This window comes from Balaenoptera ricei, chromosome 2, assembly GCF_028023285.1.
Source record: "Balaenoptera ricei isolate mBalRic1 chromosome 2, mBalRic1.hap2, whole genome shotgun sequence".
Taxonomy (NCBI): Eukaryota; Metazoa; Chordata; class Mammalia; order Artiodactyla; family Balaenopteridae; genus Balaenoptera; species Balaenoptera ricei.
In genome coordinates, this window is record NC_082640.1 from 173,598,893 (window position 1) to 173,617,584 (window position 18,692).

The 18,692-nt window shown below is 43.9% G+C and overlaps 1 protein-coding gene across 7 annotated transcripts in view; it reads right to left on the reverse strand.

Annotated features, from left to right (window-relative positions):
* FOXN3 (forkhead box N3) overlaps positions 1-18,692 on the reverse strand; it is a 406,052-nt gene that overhangs the window by 105,386 nt on the left and 281,974 nt on the right. For all 7 annotated transcript variants that reach the window (XM_059914802.1, XM_059914804.1, XM_059914803.1 and 4 more), the window contains one exon: positions 17,382-17,446. In XM_059914802.1, the coding sequence (XP_059770785.1) occupies positions 17,382-17,446 (65 nt within the window). The remainder of the gene's footprint in view (positions 1-17,381; positions 17,447-18,692) is intronic.

An 18,692-nucleotide genomic window follows, 5' to 3' on the forward strand; every position in this document is an offset into this window, starting at 1 on the left:
AGTCCTTCAGAAATATTTATAGGCAGACAGAGATACTGCGGGTTCGGTTCCAGACCACCGCAATAAAGCAGATATCGCAATAAAGCTAAGCCACAAGAATTTTTTGGTCTCCCAATGCAGATAAAAGTTATGTTTACATTCTACTGTTTTCTATTAAGTATGCAATATGTTAACTAAAAAATACTTTATTGCTAAAAAATGCTAACCATCATCTGGGCCTTCAGCAAGTCGGAGGAATAACATCAAAGATTACTGTTCACCGATCATCATAACATATATAATAATAATGACAAAGTCTGAAGTATTGCAAGAATTACCAAAACAAAGAGACATGAAGTGAGCAAATGCTATTGGAAACAACTGTGTCAATAAAACTGCTTGATGCAGGGTTGCCACAGACCTTCAATTTGTAAAAAACACTATATTTGCAAAGCACAATAAAGCAAAGTATACTTGTACCGTGTAGACTCTCAACAGTTAAACTGATCACAATCAGAACGTGTAGGTACTTAAGCTTTGCTGAAAAACAGAAAGCATACTGTAATATTGTCTTAACTCTTTTGGGAAAAACAAATACAGACATATCTGAGATTCCCTCTGTCCCTGAAATAGGGGAGTATCACAGCCTTTGGCTTGGGAACACACAAGACAAAATCTAGGTCTCAGTAGTAACATAAAAATGATGCTATGGTTTTTTATTATTATTATTATTATTACAACACATTCTTAGAAGATTTGAAAATTTAAGAGGCAGCATTAGCCACTTAGACAGTATTTACAAAAGGGCCGATGTAAAGACTTAAGAGTTTAATTGAAGATAACAAATGGTTCAGTGGTCTGACAGGCTTTCCTGAACACCTTAATCATTTCAACAAATGCTACAGGAAAGGGTCCTCTTTTCTAAGTCAACCTTCAAGGTACAACCACAATTCTATGTGCTATCAGTTGAAAAAGATCTTGGTTATTCCGTATTCCACTGGAAGCTTACAAATCTCAGTGTAACTGGCCTGGCTTGTTTTTATTTTTTGTTTTTCTTTTTAATTGAGATATAATAGACGTATAACATTATATTAGTTTCAGGCGTACAATATAATGATTTGATATTTGTATATATTGTGAGATAATCACCACAGTAAGTATAGTTAATCTCCATCACCACACAGTTACAATTGTTTTTCTTGTGATAAAAACTTAAGATCTACTCTCTTAGCAGCTTTCAAATATACAATGCAGTATTATTAAATAGTCGCCATGCTGTACACTACACCCCAAGGCTTTTTAATTTTATAACTGGAAGTCTGTACCTTTTGACCCTTTCACCCATTTTGCACCCCTACCCCCCTGACCCTGGCCTGCTTGTTTTTAAATCTCAAAAGTTTTCAAACACAATGTTTTCTCCACTAGCAAAATGCTTGCTAGGAAGTTTCAAGGTTTAAATAATGATTTCTAGATCAATTACTTTACCGACATATTTATCCATCAAGACACTATGATGGAAAGAAAAACCACTTTTGTTTAGGTAAACTTTTACACTTTTACATGAGTTTCCTATGTGATTTGGCAAAGACCTTCTCAAAGTTTTTGATAAAGAGCTTTCATTTTTTTTCTAATGTCACTAATAGTCACATAAATTCATCTTAATCTACATTTAAGAACCTAACTCTCTGGTTATGAGTGTTAAAAAATAACAACCCGTCTCGGAAAAGATGGACATCACAGTAATCTTTGCCAGCTGGCATGTTCAAAATGGAATCTAAATATTGTATTAACAATATCAATAAAAAGCAGGTTCAGTAGGCCTTAATAAAACACGCTTGAATTGTGAGAGAAATTCTCATTATTTTGTTTCACCCAGCTTTAATTTAGTACACTGATTTAATAAAATCTATGACAATCTCATTTTTTTAATCATGTAAGAATTATGAGGTTCACTACATATGCATAAAAAATAATCTGAACTCAAGCAGGTGTAATGAAATTTTGTTGCCGAATCATTTTTGAAACTTTTGACTGAAGTAACGTATACCCAGCAAAGTCCACATATGTGTCCAGCTCGGTGAATTTTCACAAACAATTTACCCAGGTAACCAGCACCCAGGTAACCAAACTGGCACCTCAGGAGCCCCCTTCTATCCCCTCCAGTCACTACCTCACACCCCAAGGAGAACCGTAACTTTGATTTCTCTCTGCCCACCTTCCCTGTGAGCTCTGGCTGGGGCAACACTGAGCCCAGGTGAGCACACCGTCAGGACCACAAAGCACTGGCTTGCACGTGATTTCATTTACTTCTTGAGAGCTAGGTGGTAACCTCCTGATCTTACAGATGGAGAAACAGAAGCTCAAGGTTGAGTATCTGAGCAAGCCAAGAAGAACATGTGTAAATGAATGTGCAGCTGTGTGTGTGTGTGTGTGTGTGTGTGTGTGTGATAGAGAGAGAGAGAGAGAGAGAGAGAGAGAGAGCGAGCGAGAGATTGATTATGAGGGGCTGTCAGAGTCAGGATTCAAAGTCAGGCCCCTCCAATGCCAAACTCAGTTTTGCAGCACAAAAGCTATTCTAGACCATCCCATTTTTCTCCAAATTCATTGATTCACATGTCCAACAAATGCCATTTATAGTTAATGCCCTTATATAGAGAAGAACTATCCCACCCCTGAGCCCCCCCCTTACCCTCAACACACACACACACACACACAGTATGGCGGTTTTTGACATGAAATCCATTTTCTCACTCAGCATCCTGTCTTCCCCTCACTGTATTTTGGATTGTGAACAATTTTGAGACTCATTAGAGGTATCTTAATTTTAAAAATTAAGTTGGAAACCAGCAAGTGAAATTGAAGAGGCTCCATCTCTGGTTCTGAACTGGATTTTCATTACCCAATTACTCTTCAAATTATACTGATTTAAGATGTGACTATTATTATTTTTCCTAAGTAGACTGACTGGGTAATGAGAGAAATGCAAAGCATCCCAGCCTAATGGTATGTGAGCTTCTAACACCTCTCTCACCTGCCCAGTCGCCCCGCCCACCTCACCTCCACCCAAGCTACTTCTGGGTCTGCCACTCTCCTCTCACCTCTTCAGCAAAGCTGCTTGCATCTTTGTCTGGCTTCAGTCCAGCGATGACCACTACGATCCAAGTCACCCTGACGACCTTCTGCTGTGATCATGTGATATGATGGGTACCATCCGGCAGGAGCTTCCTGTGTTTATGACTATTGGCTCTTAGTTCTTGACCCCTCCTTATACAGCTGGTTTCAAGATTTAAGTTGCACCATCCAGCCCAACGCCACTACCTAGCCACTCCCTTCTCTTCAGAGTCAAACCGATCTTCTACTACCTTTCTCAGAATCTCCCCACAATTCTGCCCGGAACACTTTTCTTTCATCTCCCCATCTTCTTTCCTGCAAGGAATTAGGGAAGCTACCTGAAACGGACATGGTGACTTTCCCATCTCCATCCTGGATCATCGTATCTCGCCACTGCTTTCGAAGCCACGTACGTCACATATGACTGTCTGTGTACTTGTTAATGACCTGTGCCTTTGGGGTGGGTATCATGACTTTGTAAGCTTTGCTAAGTGAGCGTTTCTGCCATTGATGTAATATGACGCATCTTTGGTACTGAGGCCCGGAGCGACACTGTGATGGAGAAGGGCACAGTTAACCGTGTCAAGGAGTCCATATGGGCAGATTTAGGAGCTGCAGGGCCAAGAGCCTAGCACTGCACAAGCAGCACCCCTCAGCGAAGTGTTCCCTGACTTCCTCCCCACAGAACCTGAGCCCCTCTACAGTGGCACAAACCACCCAGGCTTCTTAGTGATTCTGTCTCCCAGCTAGACTGTGATGTCACAGCTAGGGTACCTGGCACATTGTAGGAAATCAAGGAATGTTCGTGAAATGTACGCATGTAATTCACTATTATGGGCTGAATTGTGTCCCCCTCTCCAAATTCATATGTTGAAACTCTAACCCCCAATATGACTGAATTTGGATACAGAGCCTTTAAAGAGGTAATTAAGATTAAACGAGAAGTAAGGGTGAGGCTCTAATGCAACAGGACCCAAACAGGGCCCTAAACCGATAGGACTGGTGTCCTTCTAAGAAGAGGGAGAGACCAGAGGAAGCACACGTACAAAGAAGAGGCCATGTGAGGACACAGAGAGAGGGTGGCCGCCTGCAAGCCAGGGAGAGGCCCGGGAAATATCAAGCCTGCCGACTCCCAGCCTCCAGAACGGTGAGAAGATGAATCTGTGTTGCAGAAGCCCCTCGGTCTGAGGTATTTTGTTGCGGCCGCCCTAGCTGATTAATACATTAACTGCCCAAGCATCCTGTATTCTGAAGTGAGGACCCTGGGGATCAACTCCGGCTGCTGAGAGAACTTCTCGAACATCCCGAGGTTGGTTGCTCAAGGTTAATCCTCAACAAAAGGAAGCTGTATCCCATCTTCTGTCTCTCCTTTGTCACCAATGAGGCAAGTCTGGTTAAGGTAATGCATTTCACCGACCCCCACTTTGCCAGGGAAGGTGAATGTCATCACTGCCTAAGATCCTGGGCCTCCGGGAAATTACTTAACTTGACCGACACCACCATATGCCCTGAGACCTTGGCACCTGTACCCCCATGGATGATGGCCCTTCTTGGGCAAAGAAGAGTCTCAGAGGGGAAGATGTGCACTCAGCCTTCGACCTTCCACTTGATGGCCACGAATACTTGCATATGTAACCTAACATTTTCTTGTCCATTGCCTCGTTTTTTTAAATGGTTGTGCTGTTGTCATGGACAGTTCCTTTCCCCCTCTTTGGGAACTGACCCTGACTTGCAATCTGGAGACCCTTCCATCTCCCCATCCGTCCATGTGCTTCCAAGTGACGCTTCCACCCCCCGTGTAAACCAACCGGCGCCTCCCATTCCTCTGATTACAGTACTGGTTCCAGATGGTCACATGATGAAGCTGGTCCAATTACAGTGCTGCTCGTAACTTCTTCTGGGAACACTGGGAAAACGCTAGAGTCAAAGTTTGTAGCCCAAGAGGCTGTAGGCAGCCCCTCTGTAAATTCAATCTGAGCCTCTCCGAGCCTATTCCCACCAAAGGCAAAGCTGAGTTGGGGGAACAGAGAGAATAGGTATTATTATTACCATGATCCGACTTTGTCTGTTTAACTCAACTCACCATCTCTGGAAAGCTCTCCAAGCTCATCTTCTTTCAAATGACAGCCAAACCACTAAGTGGGCATCCTAGGACAATGGGGAGGTTGGAATTTCACTGACACACAGAAATCATCAGTGATATATATTTAGCTGAATGGATGCTATTCACTTAGAGATTCTTTATTAGTCAGGACTCTTGGATGTACACATACATACACAGACAAAAACACCCACGTCAAGCTGGGTTAAGTAAAAAGGAGAATTTATGAGCTCATCTAATCGAACCACAGGAAGGACAGTAGTAGAGTGGTCCCTTCTCTCTGCTTCTTTGCGCTGGTGCCATCTCTTGTACACTGGTCAGTTCTATTGATACATGGAAGGCCTTGTGATGACAGCACATCCTTTAGAGCTCCCATACCCAAGAGAAGAAAGACCAAGGTAGAACTCTGGCCTGGGCTGGGTCATGTGCCTGTCTCTCAACCAATCGCAGAGGCCAGGGAGCTCCTGTAAAAAGTTGGCACCTCTCATTTGTAATATTATGTTGCAATATCATGTTGGGGGAGCGAACAGTGGGCCCCACAAGAGAAGAAAGATGCCACTGATGCCCTGATATGGCTATTGGTACCCATGCCGTCCCTGTGAGCACCCCAATCAGGGCCTACAACAGCTGCAAAAGTTTAAAAGTGAAAACTTCATTCATAATTGTTTCATTTCCCAACCATGGCAAAACTTAAAAAATGAAGTCTCTCAAAGTCTGAGAAATATGGTACACACAAATGATAAATGCAGAACTGGCCTTTCTATATGTCACAGGCTTTTTGTCTCTTGTCACAATGTCCTCAGAATCTCGTCCAACGTGTAGGAAATGACTCCATAGCCAAGACACTGGGTTAGAGCAGCCCTAGTGGCAGGTGCCATCAGGCACAGACCTGTGGTTCTAACACCTCCCTGCAAGGCGTATCCAATAAGCAGAATGCGATCATCCTGAGCATGCCGCATAAAAAAAAAAAATCACAGCCCAAAGAGGGGCCAACCACGTGCGCTACAGTGACCATGAAGCAGGGGACAAGTTCAACAAGATCCTTTAAACAAAGTTCTAAAGTTCTTTATCACTGCAAGTATGTCTCTCCTTCTTTCTCTCCCTCTCCCTCCCTCCCATCTTTGAAACGAATCTTTGCAAATAGTTCGTATTCTGGCACCATCAAGACACTAAGAGGAAGAAACAGGAATACAGATCACAAACTATTCCAACCCATCCCCAAGGAAACTTCTTCTTCTGTGTCACATTTCTGCAAGATCTTAGTCACTCAAAAGCATCCGTGAGAACAGCTGGTGAGGGCTCAAGTTCTCCTCCTCCTGTGCATATCTTGTGGACATTTGCCTTCATGTAGCAGGAGCTTCAGAGAGGCTGAAAACAGTCTTAAACATTCCTGAAGATATAACATCAGTTCAACTGGGCAAGGATTTTTTTTTTTTTATGTTGTTGTCTGGGGGTGGAAGGAATTGAAAACCTTAGGAAATCGCAGAAATGCTATCATAAACATAATGAATTCTATTCACTGAACACAGTAATCACCAGGCACTGTGCTAGCCCTGTACATACACTATTTTAATTCTCACAAAATCCCATGAAGCACTACTATCTGTCTTACTGGCTGGAAAGGCTTGAACAATCGGATAAGCTGCTTGAAATCACGCAGCTGGTGGACGGCAGAGGTTGGCCTTTGCAGCCAAGACTGGCCAGCTCCAAGATCCATACTCTTCTCTCCCATCATGCTGCCTCCCCTGGAGGGGAAGCAGTGGTCATGGCAGCTACACTTGGAGCACCTACTAAGTGCCAGGGACAATACACAGATCGTCATCTAATCTTTACATATAATTATATTCATCTTGCAGGACTGGTATTTTTGCATTTTACAGCAGTTCAAAGAAGTTTACGTAACTTTCCCAAAGTCAGACAGCAATTAGGCAGTAAGGCAGGGAATGGATCCAGGTGGGCCTGAATTGAAAACTGAGGTCTTTTATCTTCATACCATCTTTTGTGGGATGGAAACACCAGAGGAAGAGGGGCAGGGGGGTGGCAGGGGAGTCACATCTACACACACACACACACACACACACACACACACACACACAGAGGCATACACTCCTGACCTATCACACGCAGCGCAGCGAGTACTACCCAGGGGTTCTCAGCCACACCTTTTGGTCGTCAAGGGAACCAAACAAGAACACAAACTTGACCTCTTGCAGTTTACAGGTGGAAGCTTTTAAGTTCACTTCTGAAACTGGGATGTGAACATTTCCCTTAGTCTATTCTAAAAAATTCTTCTTCATTGTAAGCCTCTTGGCAATTGTATTGAAATATTTCTAAACTTCCATCCACGCACGGTTAAACAGGACTTCAAGGGGGCTGACTTTTTCAGTTGTATTTTAAGATTGAGCACTTTGATAAAAGCAGGCTCTGCAGTACAATAGGATCCAAAGTTGTCTAATCTTTTTATTTTATCATCTATACGATACAATTTAATAGACAAGGAAAACATTTTTAAAGGCTCCAAAGTTTAAACTATAAGGAAATATTCCTGTCGCTGAATTGTAATCCGTGTAACACTATCTTTATCTATTTCCTAGTATAAAATTCAGATACACTCAAATAAAATATTCATTCTGTTAAGAAGTGCGCCCTCTCATTGCATTAATCTTTGAATGACTAATTTCAGGATTTCCCTTTCTCTCTTTCCTCAGTCTTTAAAATATCTTAAAGTTAGCTGTTTACAAGAGTCATGTGAGGGGACAAAAGAAGAAAGGAAGCCTCTTAACTACTCAAACAAAAGAAGACAAGCATTCATTTCTATCTTTTTGTCTCATCGTTATAAATTGCTTTTAAGCATTATAACTGGATTCTCCCCAGCCCCAGTCTGCAAAACACAGCAGGCTGTCTGTCTAAACACCTAAAGTGCAAAGCTGTTTAGAAATATTGATGCCATTTTGAGCCAAAGATGAGTGTGAGCCCAGGTTTCTGATCCTGGCTCTGTGACCTTGAGCAGCACAATTGCTCCAGGCCTTATTTTTCCCATCTGCAAAACGGGAGTAATAATACCTAAGGCATAAAGCTAATATAGGAATAGTGTAAAGACTATATACAGCCAGACACAAAAGGTCACTTACTGTCTGATTCCATTTATGTGAAACGTCCAGAATAGGCAGGTCCATAGAGACAGAAGATTAGCGGTCGTGCCCCGAAGGCCCTACTGCCACTTTAATCATCAGAGCCCACAGGTGGCTTTTCTTCAGCCCCATCCATCCCCCCGACACCCGCACTGGCTTCTCTGCAGAGTGGCTGCTCTTGCCCAGTCCCCTGTCTCTGAAACTCTTTCCCTTCATTTCAGTGATTTCCTCCAGTTTCTGACTAAGCGGCTTCTTTGATGTCATGGTTGCTTGCTGCCAGCTGCACTCCTCTTTCTATCACAAATCTAGGTCTTCAAGATGGAGCTTTCCCCTCTTTTTCATTCTATAACCCCCTGAAAATCTCATCTATGCTCGTAACTTCCACTGTCATTTCTGGATTGACAACTTCTAAAACTCCCTCTCCGGCCCTGCCCTCCAATCTCCTAAACTCCTGCCCCAGTTTCCACCTTCCTCTGGAAACAGCAGAACCAGCTTATACCCACCCACCCGGCAGGGGCCTGGCCCAGAGGAAGCTCTCAATGCCAGGTCCCTGGTAAAGCTGGCACTTCCTTCTGGCCTCCCTATTTCTGTCTATAGGGCCGAGTACAACACTGGATTTTCATGAACAGGATTTCTATGGACAATGGTACAGAGACTGGCTGAAATTAAAGTCAGATAGGAAAACACAGGCTATCTGGCTGATGCTTTCTCAGTGTCCATGCCAGGCTGCAGACACTGGGAAGTTGGGGCAAATCTGGATTCCCAAGAGACAGTGAAGGATTTTCCTGGTGGCACAGTGGTTAAGAATCTGCCTGCCAATGCAGGGGACATGGGTTTGAGCCCTGGTCCAGGAAGATCCCATAGGCCGCGGAGCAACTAAGCCTGTGCATCACAATTACTGGGCCTGCACTCTAGAGCCCGTGAGCCACAACTCCTGAAGCCCACAGGCCACAGCTACTGAAGCCCGCGCACCTAGAGCCCGTGCTCCGCAACAAGAGAAGCCATCGTGATGAGAAGCCCGCACACCGCAACGAAGAGTAGCCCCCGCTCGCCACAACTAGAGGAAGCCTGCATGCAGCAACGAAGACCCAACACAGCGAAAAATAAATAAATAAATAATAATAAATTAAGGAAAAAAAAAAAGACAGTGAAGGTCAGAATTCTATCAAAGGCTTCTTTTAGAATTTCATTTCCTGAGTCAGACAAAGACAAATACTGTATGGTATTACTTACATGTGAAATCTGAAAAATACAACCAGCTAGTGAATATAACAAAAAAGAAGCAGATTCAGATGTAGAGAACAAACCAATGGTTACCAGTGGGGAGAGGAAAGGAGGGAGGGGATTAAGAGGTATAAACTATTAGGTACAAAATAAACTACAAGAATATGCTGTATAGCACAGGGAATACAGCCAGTGCTTTATAATAACTATAAATGGAGTATAAGCTTTAAATATTGTGAATCACTATACTGTACACTTGTAACATATAATATTGTACAACAGCTATACTTCAATAAAAAAAAAAGACGGGGGTAAAAATAAAACAAAACTGCATTTCCTTACAGTTTTTAACTAACTTAGGAGCATGTTCTCAGTGACCACACAGAACTTGAGTGATGAGAAGAACAGAGCAGCAGCCCTTTAACTTCACTTGATAGTAAACAAAAATAGCCAGGTGACTTTATTATTGTATTACATAAATATCTTTACAAATAACTCAGGGCAGAACAATAAGACAAACAGGCCAAGAGATAAGGGCTCCTCCAAAAAACCAAAGGGCTTCTGCAGGCCAAACAAAGACAGAAGGCAATTAGCACTAGGGGGAAAATGTAGAGAGGTTTTTTTGTTCCCTTTCTGTTATTACTGTCATTTTTTTTTTTTTTTTGAAATGGGTATGCCTGGGGGCAAGAATCAAGAGATTATGCATTAGGTGGATGCCCTCTTTGCAAAATGGACAAAAGAGTCAGCTTGTGGAGCAGATTAGATGAAAGAAGCCAAAGAGCCCAGAGGCTGCAACCAAATGGGAAAGCAATGTGTAGGGGAGGGGCAGGGTAAACCCGAACAAAACCTTCAATCTGTGTCTTGATGGAGAGAAAGACGGAAGCGCCTGGACCAGAGACCCAGGCCACGCAGACACTCTGGTTCTATCAGACAGGAAACACTGGCGAGGCTGGCAGTGTGAGTGGACATCATGCAAAGGAGAGGCTTCTGGGAGACCGCTCCTTTAAGGAATTTTGGAACCTTTCACCCTGAATACGCCAGGCCAGGATTAACGATCAAAAACCTTGGGCACGAAACAGAGTCAAAGGTTAACTTCACTCTTTATTAAGTGTTTGTGAGGTGCCAGGCCAGGCACTGGACTGGACAGATGTTTCCACGTTCACACCCTCCTTTAATCTCTGCAAAGCTTCTGGGGAGCACAACTCGTAGCCCCATTTTACAGACAATTGAAACTGAGGCCCAAGGTCAAACAACTGGGTGCCCAAAGAGAGAGGGATTTAAACCTGGGCTGATGTGGTGCTGAATCCGTGCTTTTTTGCGTGGTCATCTATGCACCTGCTGGGTATGTACAACTGTACAGCAAGGGGTATAACTCAGTCTTTGTGAGCTGGGGGACCTCACACGGAAGCAGTCCTATTTGAAAGGAATCTGATATAAAGAGTTGAACAAGTTGTCTTTCAGATCCACGTATAAATCCAGTAGGATCCGGGGTATCCCATCTTTTGCCCTGTTCTGAGAATCATTAGCCCCAACAAATGGACAAGGGAAATTTTAGCAGAGAAGAGAAAGAACACAGGGACACCACATTCAGAGGATGTTAGTCCTGTTTTCCTAAGATTCATAGTTTTGTACAATGATATAATAACTAACTCTGGGAATTTAGCCTGTTCCCAGGGCTTTACTGATATGAATTCATCGAGTCCTATAAGAACCCCATACGGCAAGCATGTTTATTATTATCCCCACAGAGAGGGTTAAGCCAGGTGCCCACGAGGCCAAGATGGGTCCTTTCCAGGTTGTCCAAATGTGTAGTATGTTGCCTCCCTACGATCCATGAGAAAGGGTCTGAGAAAGGGTTTGTTCAAGGATCAAGATGTAACCAGCCATCACCCTGTTTCCTCTCCTTGGGCCATCTGCGGACACTGCTGGCTGAAGGTAGCACTCCTCCCGCTGAGCTACGCCTCGAAACCATTTTGACCCACTTTACTATATTTCATTTTTTCTTGTCTTTTTTTTTTTTTTCGGTCGCACCACGCAGCATGCAGGATCTTCCCCGACCAAGGATCAAACCTGTGCACTCTGCAGTGGAAGCACGGAGTCTTAACCACTGGACCGCCAGGAAAGCCCTCGACCCCCTCTAGGGAAGTTGCGAGTATGGCTCAGAGCTGTAATCCGCAGGAAACCCCTGCCACTCCTGAGGTCCGCTCCTTAATTCACAGGCAAGAACATGAAACCCTAGGGGTGCCTGAGTTTTGCCCAAGGTCAGAGTTTACCAAGTGGCAGAGTTGGGACCACAGCCAGGTGCCCTCACTGGTAATCCAGGGCTCCTTTCCACAGGAACTTGTTTCTGATGTACTGACTACTCGCTGCTGAGCCTTCCACAGCCCCAAACACAACCAAAGGGAGGTACTGCATACATTTTACCAGAAAAAACCCACTGCGGAGCTATGGGAGAGGGTAAGGCGTAAGGGTTGTGGAGAGCGGGCGATACATAATAGGACTCCCAGGAAAATAAGCGCATGAAGCCGGCCTAGAACTTGGGAAGCTGGCATTCCCCAAAGCAGGTCATCTACTGGGCATAATCAACTTCCTGCATGTTTCACACCAGTGGCAAGCACATCTGTGCGCTCATGGGGACAACGTGCATCTGACAGCAGAAGAGCTGGTTTCCTTTCCTCTATCTGCTCTCAGGCCTGCGGCAGCTCAGTCCTGCTCTGTGCACTGAAAAGGCCTGGAAGGTCTTCTTTCCATTTCATTAGCTCATCCAGGGGGCTGTCAGAAGTGAAAAGAAATAAGCATCTGCTATGCATGTTAGGGAATTTATTTTAATTCCACCCCTGCATCCTATGGGAATAGAGTTAATAATAATTAGTGGCCCCATACAGGAGGGATAGAGAGGAGAAAAGCGGAGGGAGGGCCCGGAAGGCTGGCAGGGGGTTGGTAGCTGGGCAGGTCTGCATGACCTGTGGTGGCATCAGGGCTTGAGCTGCTTTGCAAGAAGGGTTGGGACGTGTGGTCTGACCCCAGGACGGGCAGTCAGTGGTGGAGGGGGCAGGCCCTGGGCCTCCCAGGGGAGTTCCAGCCTAATCCAGTGCCTGACACACAGAGACAGAGACTAATGAAATGCTTGCAGGTGGGGCAGTGTGGGTAGGCCCAGACGGTCAGCTGGCTCAGAGCTGTAAAGGCAGCAGCTTCTCTCTGAACAAAACTCCGTGGGGAGCTCGGAGGCCTATAAAGCCTATGAAGGCCAAAGGGGGGCAGACATGGAGGATTGGATGGGCGGCAGCTCGTAGCAACTCTTAGTAGAAGAAATGATGTGAGCCAGAGCAGCGACGCCGTGTGTAGCTGTGGGATGCACCCTCCAGGGGGCAGACCCTGAAGGGTCAGACCAGAGGTGAGGAATGTCTTTAATTAGGAATCACTGACTCATTAAAATAATTCATTCAAGGGTGATGTTTAAATAAAGTAACCTAATTTTAAGTTTGATGGGTGAAGGGAATATGTGTATCTATGTGGCAGAAGGAGACGGGGGAGTTCGGGGCCAGGGAGTTTGGAAGAAAACATACAATAGTTTACTCTTTTAATTAAGAAAATAAGAGATATTATAACCTAAGAAATTTAAAAATGTACTTCACAAGGACACTCTACTCAGTACTCTGTAATGGCCTATATGGGAAAAGAATCTACAAAAGAGTGGCTATGTGTAGATGTATAACTGATTCACTTTGCTGTACACCTGAAACTTACATGACATTGTATATCAACTATACTCTAGTAAAAATTAAAAAAAAAAATGGTTAAAAAAATGTATTTCACACACAGAGATTGTCACCAAGACACACAGAGACAGGCAGAGGGGACAGTTGGGGACACCTGTCAGCTGGCCACTCCTGAGGGCTCTGAATAAGCCACACTTATCTGTTGGGCCCCATCCTGGGTCCCCTTTTAACAAAGGGTTTGTCCCCTTCTGGCAATCAGCTAGGTTACTATTGTACAAGATCTGAAGTGCTCTCTACCCACTGAAACTGCTAACATACTAAAATGTCTCTAGCAGCCTAAATGGCATTTAAAATAAATACTGTGAATTGATGAAATGACCAATTATGTTAAGTACCCATGCCTGGTGTAATCCAAACCGAATCTTACCACATTATCCTCAAAACTGCAAGATGATTCAGCAGGCCCTCTTGCCAGTGAATCTGCGAGAACCGAAACACAGAGGCCGCCCTCAACAGGACCTCGAGCGCTTCCAGTTAATTCTTGCAATTGCTTTTATGCTGGAAAAAAAGAACTGTACTACCTCTCTGCTCAACAGCTTATAAACCAAACAACTATTAGACAATACACATCGGTTCCCCACTGTACCAATTAGGTCATTCTGTTCCACTGATTTCAGGTTTTACCTTCCATTACTTCCTCTTTGGAAATCTCAGCTTTCTTCTGAAAAACATCTTGGAGTGCATGATGATGTCATTATTGCAAAGTGCCCGCAAAGCCCTCATTTCTGCATCCACCCCATAGAGCCCCCATCGCTCTCTCTACCTGTGGTCCTCTCGTGCCCATGTGCTCTGGGTGTTTCCCTCCTGGCACCACCCCCATCTATTTACTTTTTAAGGCCTTGTACAAGTGTCAACTCTCCCAAGAAGTGACAGGCCCATGTTCCCTCCCTCCTGTCAAAAACAAGGCTCTGTCCTCGAAGCAATGGGGCACATCTGCTCATTTTGCTGCTTTTGGATTCTTTTAGTCTCAACCCGTACGGGGACTTCACAGAGCAGGTTCTCCCCGGCCCCGTGCAGTCCAGTTTCGCCAATTCTGGTTGTGGTCAGGGCCCACGGTCACAGCTGGGCTTTACTGGTCGGTTGCTGGGTCCCTGTGTCACCCTGTGTGACCAAGCTTCACCTACTACCCTGCTTCTAGGAACTGGGTTTTTTAGGGGATCCTCCTGGCCTGCAATCCCAATCCTTGTGGCTGGAACCTAGTAACAGAGTTCTTTCCTAGTCTGATTATCTAGAAAAACATCCTCCTGCTTGCTTTAGACATAAAGAAAAAATGTGGACATATATTGAAAATATAAAGTATAAAGATGAGAAAGTGAGCATAAATCAGCTACATTTTCTTCTACTTGATTCTAAACTAAACCTTCCTCTGCCATCACTGGGCAGCTCCCTTCTTTCTATGCCCATATCTTTACTGTAAAACTTTTGTTCGTGGGCATCAGCAACTTCTTGATGAGCCAGTACTGCCCGCCAGAGAAACACAAGAATATGACACAAATGAACTTATCTATGAGACAGAAGCAGACTCACAGACATAGAGAACAGACCTGTGGTTGCCAAAGGGGAGGAGGGGTGGGAGGGGGATGGAATGGGAGTTTGGGATTAGCAGAGGCAAACCATTATATATAGAATGGATATACAACGAGGTCCTATTGTATAGCACAGGGAACTACATTCAATGTCCTATGATAAATTATAATGGAAAAGAATATAAAAAAGATATATATATATATATATATATATATATATATATATATATAACTGAATCACTTTGCTGTATAGCAGAAACTAACACAACATTGTAAATCAACTACACATCAATAAAATAAAGTGTAAAAAATATTAATTCAGAAGAACACGCACAGGGGCTTCCCTGGTGGCGCAGTGGTTGAGAATCTGCCTGCCAATGCAGGGCACATGGGTTCGAGCCCTGGTCTGGGAAGATCCCACATGCCGCGGAGCAACTGGGCCCGTGAGCCACAATTGCTGAGCCTGCGCTCCACAACAAAAGAGGCCGCGGCGGTGAGAGGCCTGCGCACCGCGATGAAGAGTGGCCCCCGCTTGCCTCAGCTAGAGAAAGCCCTCGCACAGAAACGAAGACCCAACACAGCCAAAAATAAATTAATTAATTAATAAAAAAAAAAAAAAAAAAGAACATGCACAGAGTTTAAAAAACCTTATTACAATGTAAGTGTCTCGTGAACGCTCTATACAGATACAGCAAATGAAGAAACACAACAGGAAAAAAACCATTAGCAAATCCCCACCCACACTCCAGAATGCTCACCACGATACTTCTGATTTTCACATGTACAAAAAAAGTAAAAGGGATGTATTGAATTGGATGTGGATTCAACGAGCATCTGAAATCTGTAATAATTTAATTCTCAATGCCTAGAGTAATTAGGAGAATGTTTAACCCTATGTAGAAAAGAAAAAAAGTCTACCACCCATTAGACAGAATCTCACGGTGAAATCACTCGACTTCATAAACCTTATCAATTTTTCCCTCATGCTTCTGTCCTGCAGAAATAACCCCAAACTAACATGCTTAGAGCAAATCTTCCCTAATGTGGAACTTAATGAATAAAAATCCTATAAGAAAATGCTCTAAGTAAATAAAATCCCTTTTGTGAAAATAATCCAACCATGAATGATATTCGTATCATTGCTACAGATCTAGAGGAAAAATAAGGATGCACATAACTTTGAAATCCACTTGAAAAAACCCAAAGGCTCATCATAATCGGTCTCCATTTACACTTTCTGAAGGGAGAACAGAATAGATTTTTTTAAAAATTATGTATTAATTTTTGAGAGTGGAGGGAGTTCTCTTTTTTCTTAAATATTTAGGATATTTATGATGGTCATTAAAATTAGGATTAATCAGACCTGCCTACCTAAATTTCACCTGGACCAAGCAAAGATGCAAAGAAATTCTTAAGTTCCCAATTTCACAGGCTATTAAAAAGACAGCATACAATTGTATGGCCTTGAAAACAATAGCACAAATGTGATGACATCTCTCACAATCGTTTGAGCTACTCTGGAAACCTGAAGATAAATGCCTCTTTTCTTAGCTACATATATATTCTACTCCTTCACACACATGGCTGGCCCTGGGCGTGTAACTTTTAGGGAAAAGAGGCGTAACAGCTCTAAAGCAACCAAGATGCACTGAAACTCCACACCCTAAACCCAGTACAGTTCCAAAGCTCTTGGCAAAACCAAATCCATCTGCTTTGGGCCAGTTGTGCCACTCTGACACCCACCCAATCAAGAGAGGCTAATGGGGAAGTCAGAAGACACTCGGGGGCCAGCCAATTCCAGCTGATCCGCAGAGCAGACATCTCCCCAAAGTACTTTCTCGAAGTAGTTAGCGTGCATCTCATGGCTATTTTTAGCTATGTGTTCTTCTTCGACTTTGGCCATTTTTAAGGAAACTTGACAGCAAAAGTAGAGATGAAAGGCGGTTTGAATTCCTTGAGTACAGGAAGTCGCGCAAGGCAGCTGAGGATGGACCGGACAGCAGAAAGAATGTCCCCCTGCAAATGATGCCGGCAGGGACGAGGGAGGGTGTGTGAACTCTGAGCCTCAGAACAAACCACAGTCGCCCTTCCGGGCACACATGGACGTCAGGGCAGAGCAAGCAACAAGTGGATCTCCACGATGACCCAAGTGCCAAAACACCCACAACATTCCTCACAGCCCAAGCACTGGAAATCTGTAATAGGGTTTGATTTTACCAGCCCAATTTATGCTATCGTTGCATCCTAACTGCCACATAATTCCAATTTCACCAAAGCAAGCCAAACACTTCTGGAATCTGACCAGTGACAACAGACCAAAGAAGCCGTCTTATTTCAGACTAACAATTCATCTCAACCAGGAGACGTCAGTAGGAAGAAATAAAGAGAGCTGGACAAACAGAGCCATCCCACAGCAGTCACAGAGTGCCCGCTCTGCAGCAGACAGAACTCTCCCGACAGACACCAGGAGTGAAGGAGGAGTGTGGGGATGGGGGAGGGGGGAGGGGGAGGGGGGCCGCCAGAGACCTACCTTGTAGAAGGGCTCCATTTCTCTTGAAGAAGGTGCTGCCCGGCCAGAGGGGTGGACCTGATGTGCTAAAACAGAATAGAAACCAGCGTGAGGGCGAGCTTGTCTACACTCACTCAGCAGCACTCAGAACAACCCTTCCTCCAAACGCATCCTTCAAAATGGCCTCAGCACACTTTCCCAATTATGCATTATTTACACCCTCTGAAAATGCATCTTTAAAAACCGTTAGGCTTGTCTTATGATGAATGGGCTTCATATTTCAACGTGCAGAAGCCGTCCATGTGGGTATTCACGTTATTGTCCTAATCCTGCTCCCTCTTGGGCACTAAAATCATTGGCAGGTAAACAAAATGGCCACATCGGATGCTCAACGTCATAGCTTATAACTTTCGCTAATTGCTTCATAATTTGATGGCTTTATGAGGCAAAGAACTCCCATCCATGTCTTCTGAGATCAGCAGGTTTTCCACCACTTCCTAGTGCCACCTGCCCATTATAAATGCGAGCTTGCTTTTCTTGGCTTCTCTACCACCAAATTCTTAATATACAGATATGACCTTGATCGACTCCCTCCCTCCCCTGTCTTCTTGTTTCGTATCCCGTTTTCAATTCCTTGGCTTAAAATGTTGCACTCCATATCCTATAAAACATTTTGCAGATATGTTACCACTCGTGGTCCTGTAACAGGAGAGGCAAGAAAAGACGAAAGATTAATGTGTCACAATGACACCTTACTACATTTATAGACAAGCATTTTCACTGTTATAAGACACCCAGTGAAAAACTTTATAACCAAGCTGGTCTTGGACTAGAAAGGAGGTGATTCTAAATCAAGGATTGGTTTAGATTAATGTTAGAAAGCACTTAGTCAAAATTGTTACTACAGCCAGCCCAAGAGGCAGTATAAATTACTTTCTCCAAAATAGAATGCGGCAAATGATACCGGTTAATGCATCATCTATCACCTTCAATGTTAAAAATAATTTAAAAGTTGGTCTAAATAATAAGTTTGTAAGTTTGGCAAACACGGACACACACACACACACACACACACACACACACACACACACACAGAATAAGAAATCTGAAGGACTATCCAATGAATGTTTCTAGAGTCAATCAGGGTCTCTAGTAATGCAGGGGAACAATACTGTTAACAAGAAGGAGAAATGCCAGTGACACATTCTGTTGACCAACATTTCATCCCCAGAGGTACAAATAGCACACCAGGTATGGGGACATGGACATGTTACATGGTTGGTGAGTAGAGAAGGAGGAAGAAAAGTGCTACAGCACACAAATACATCGAAA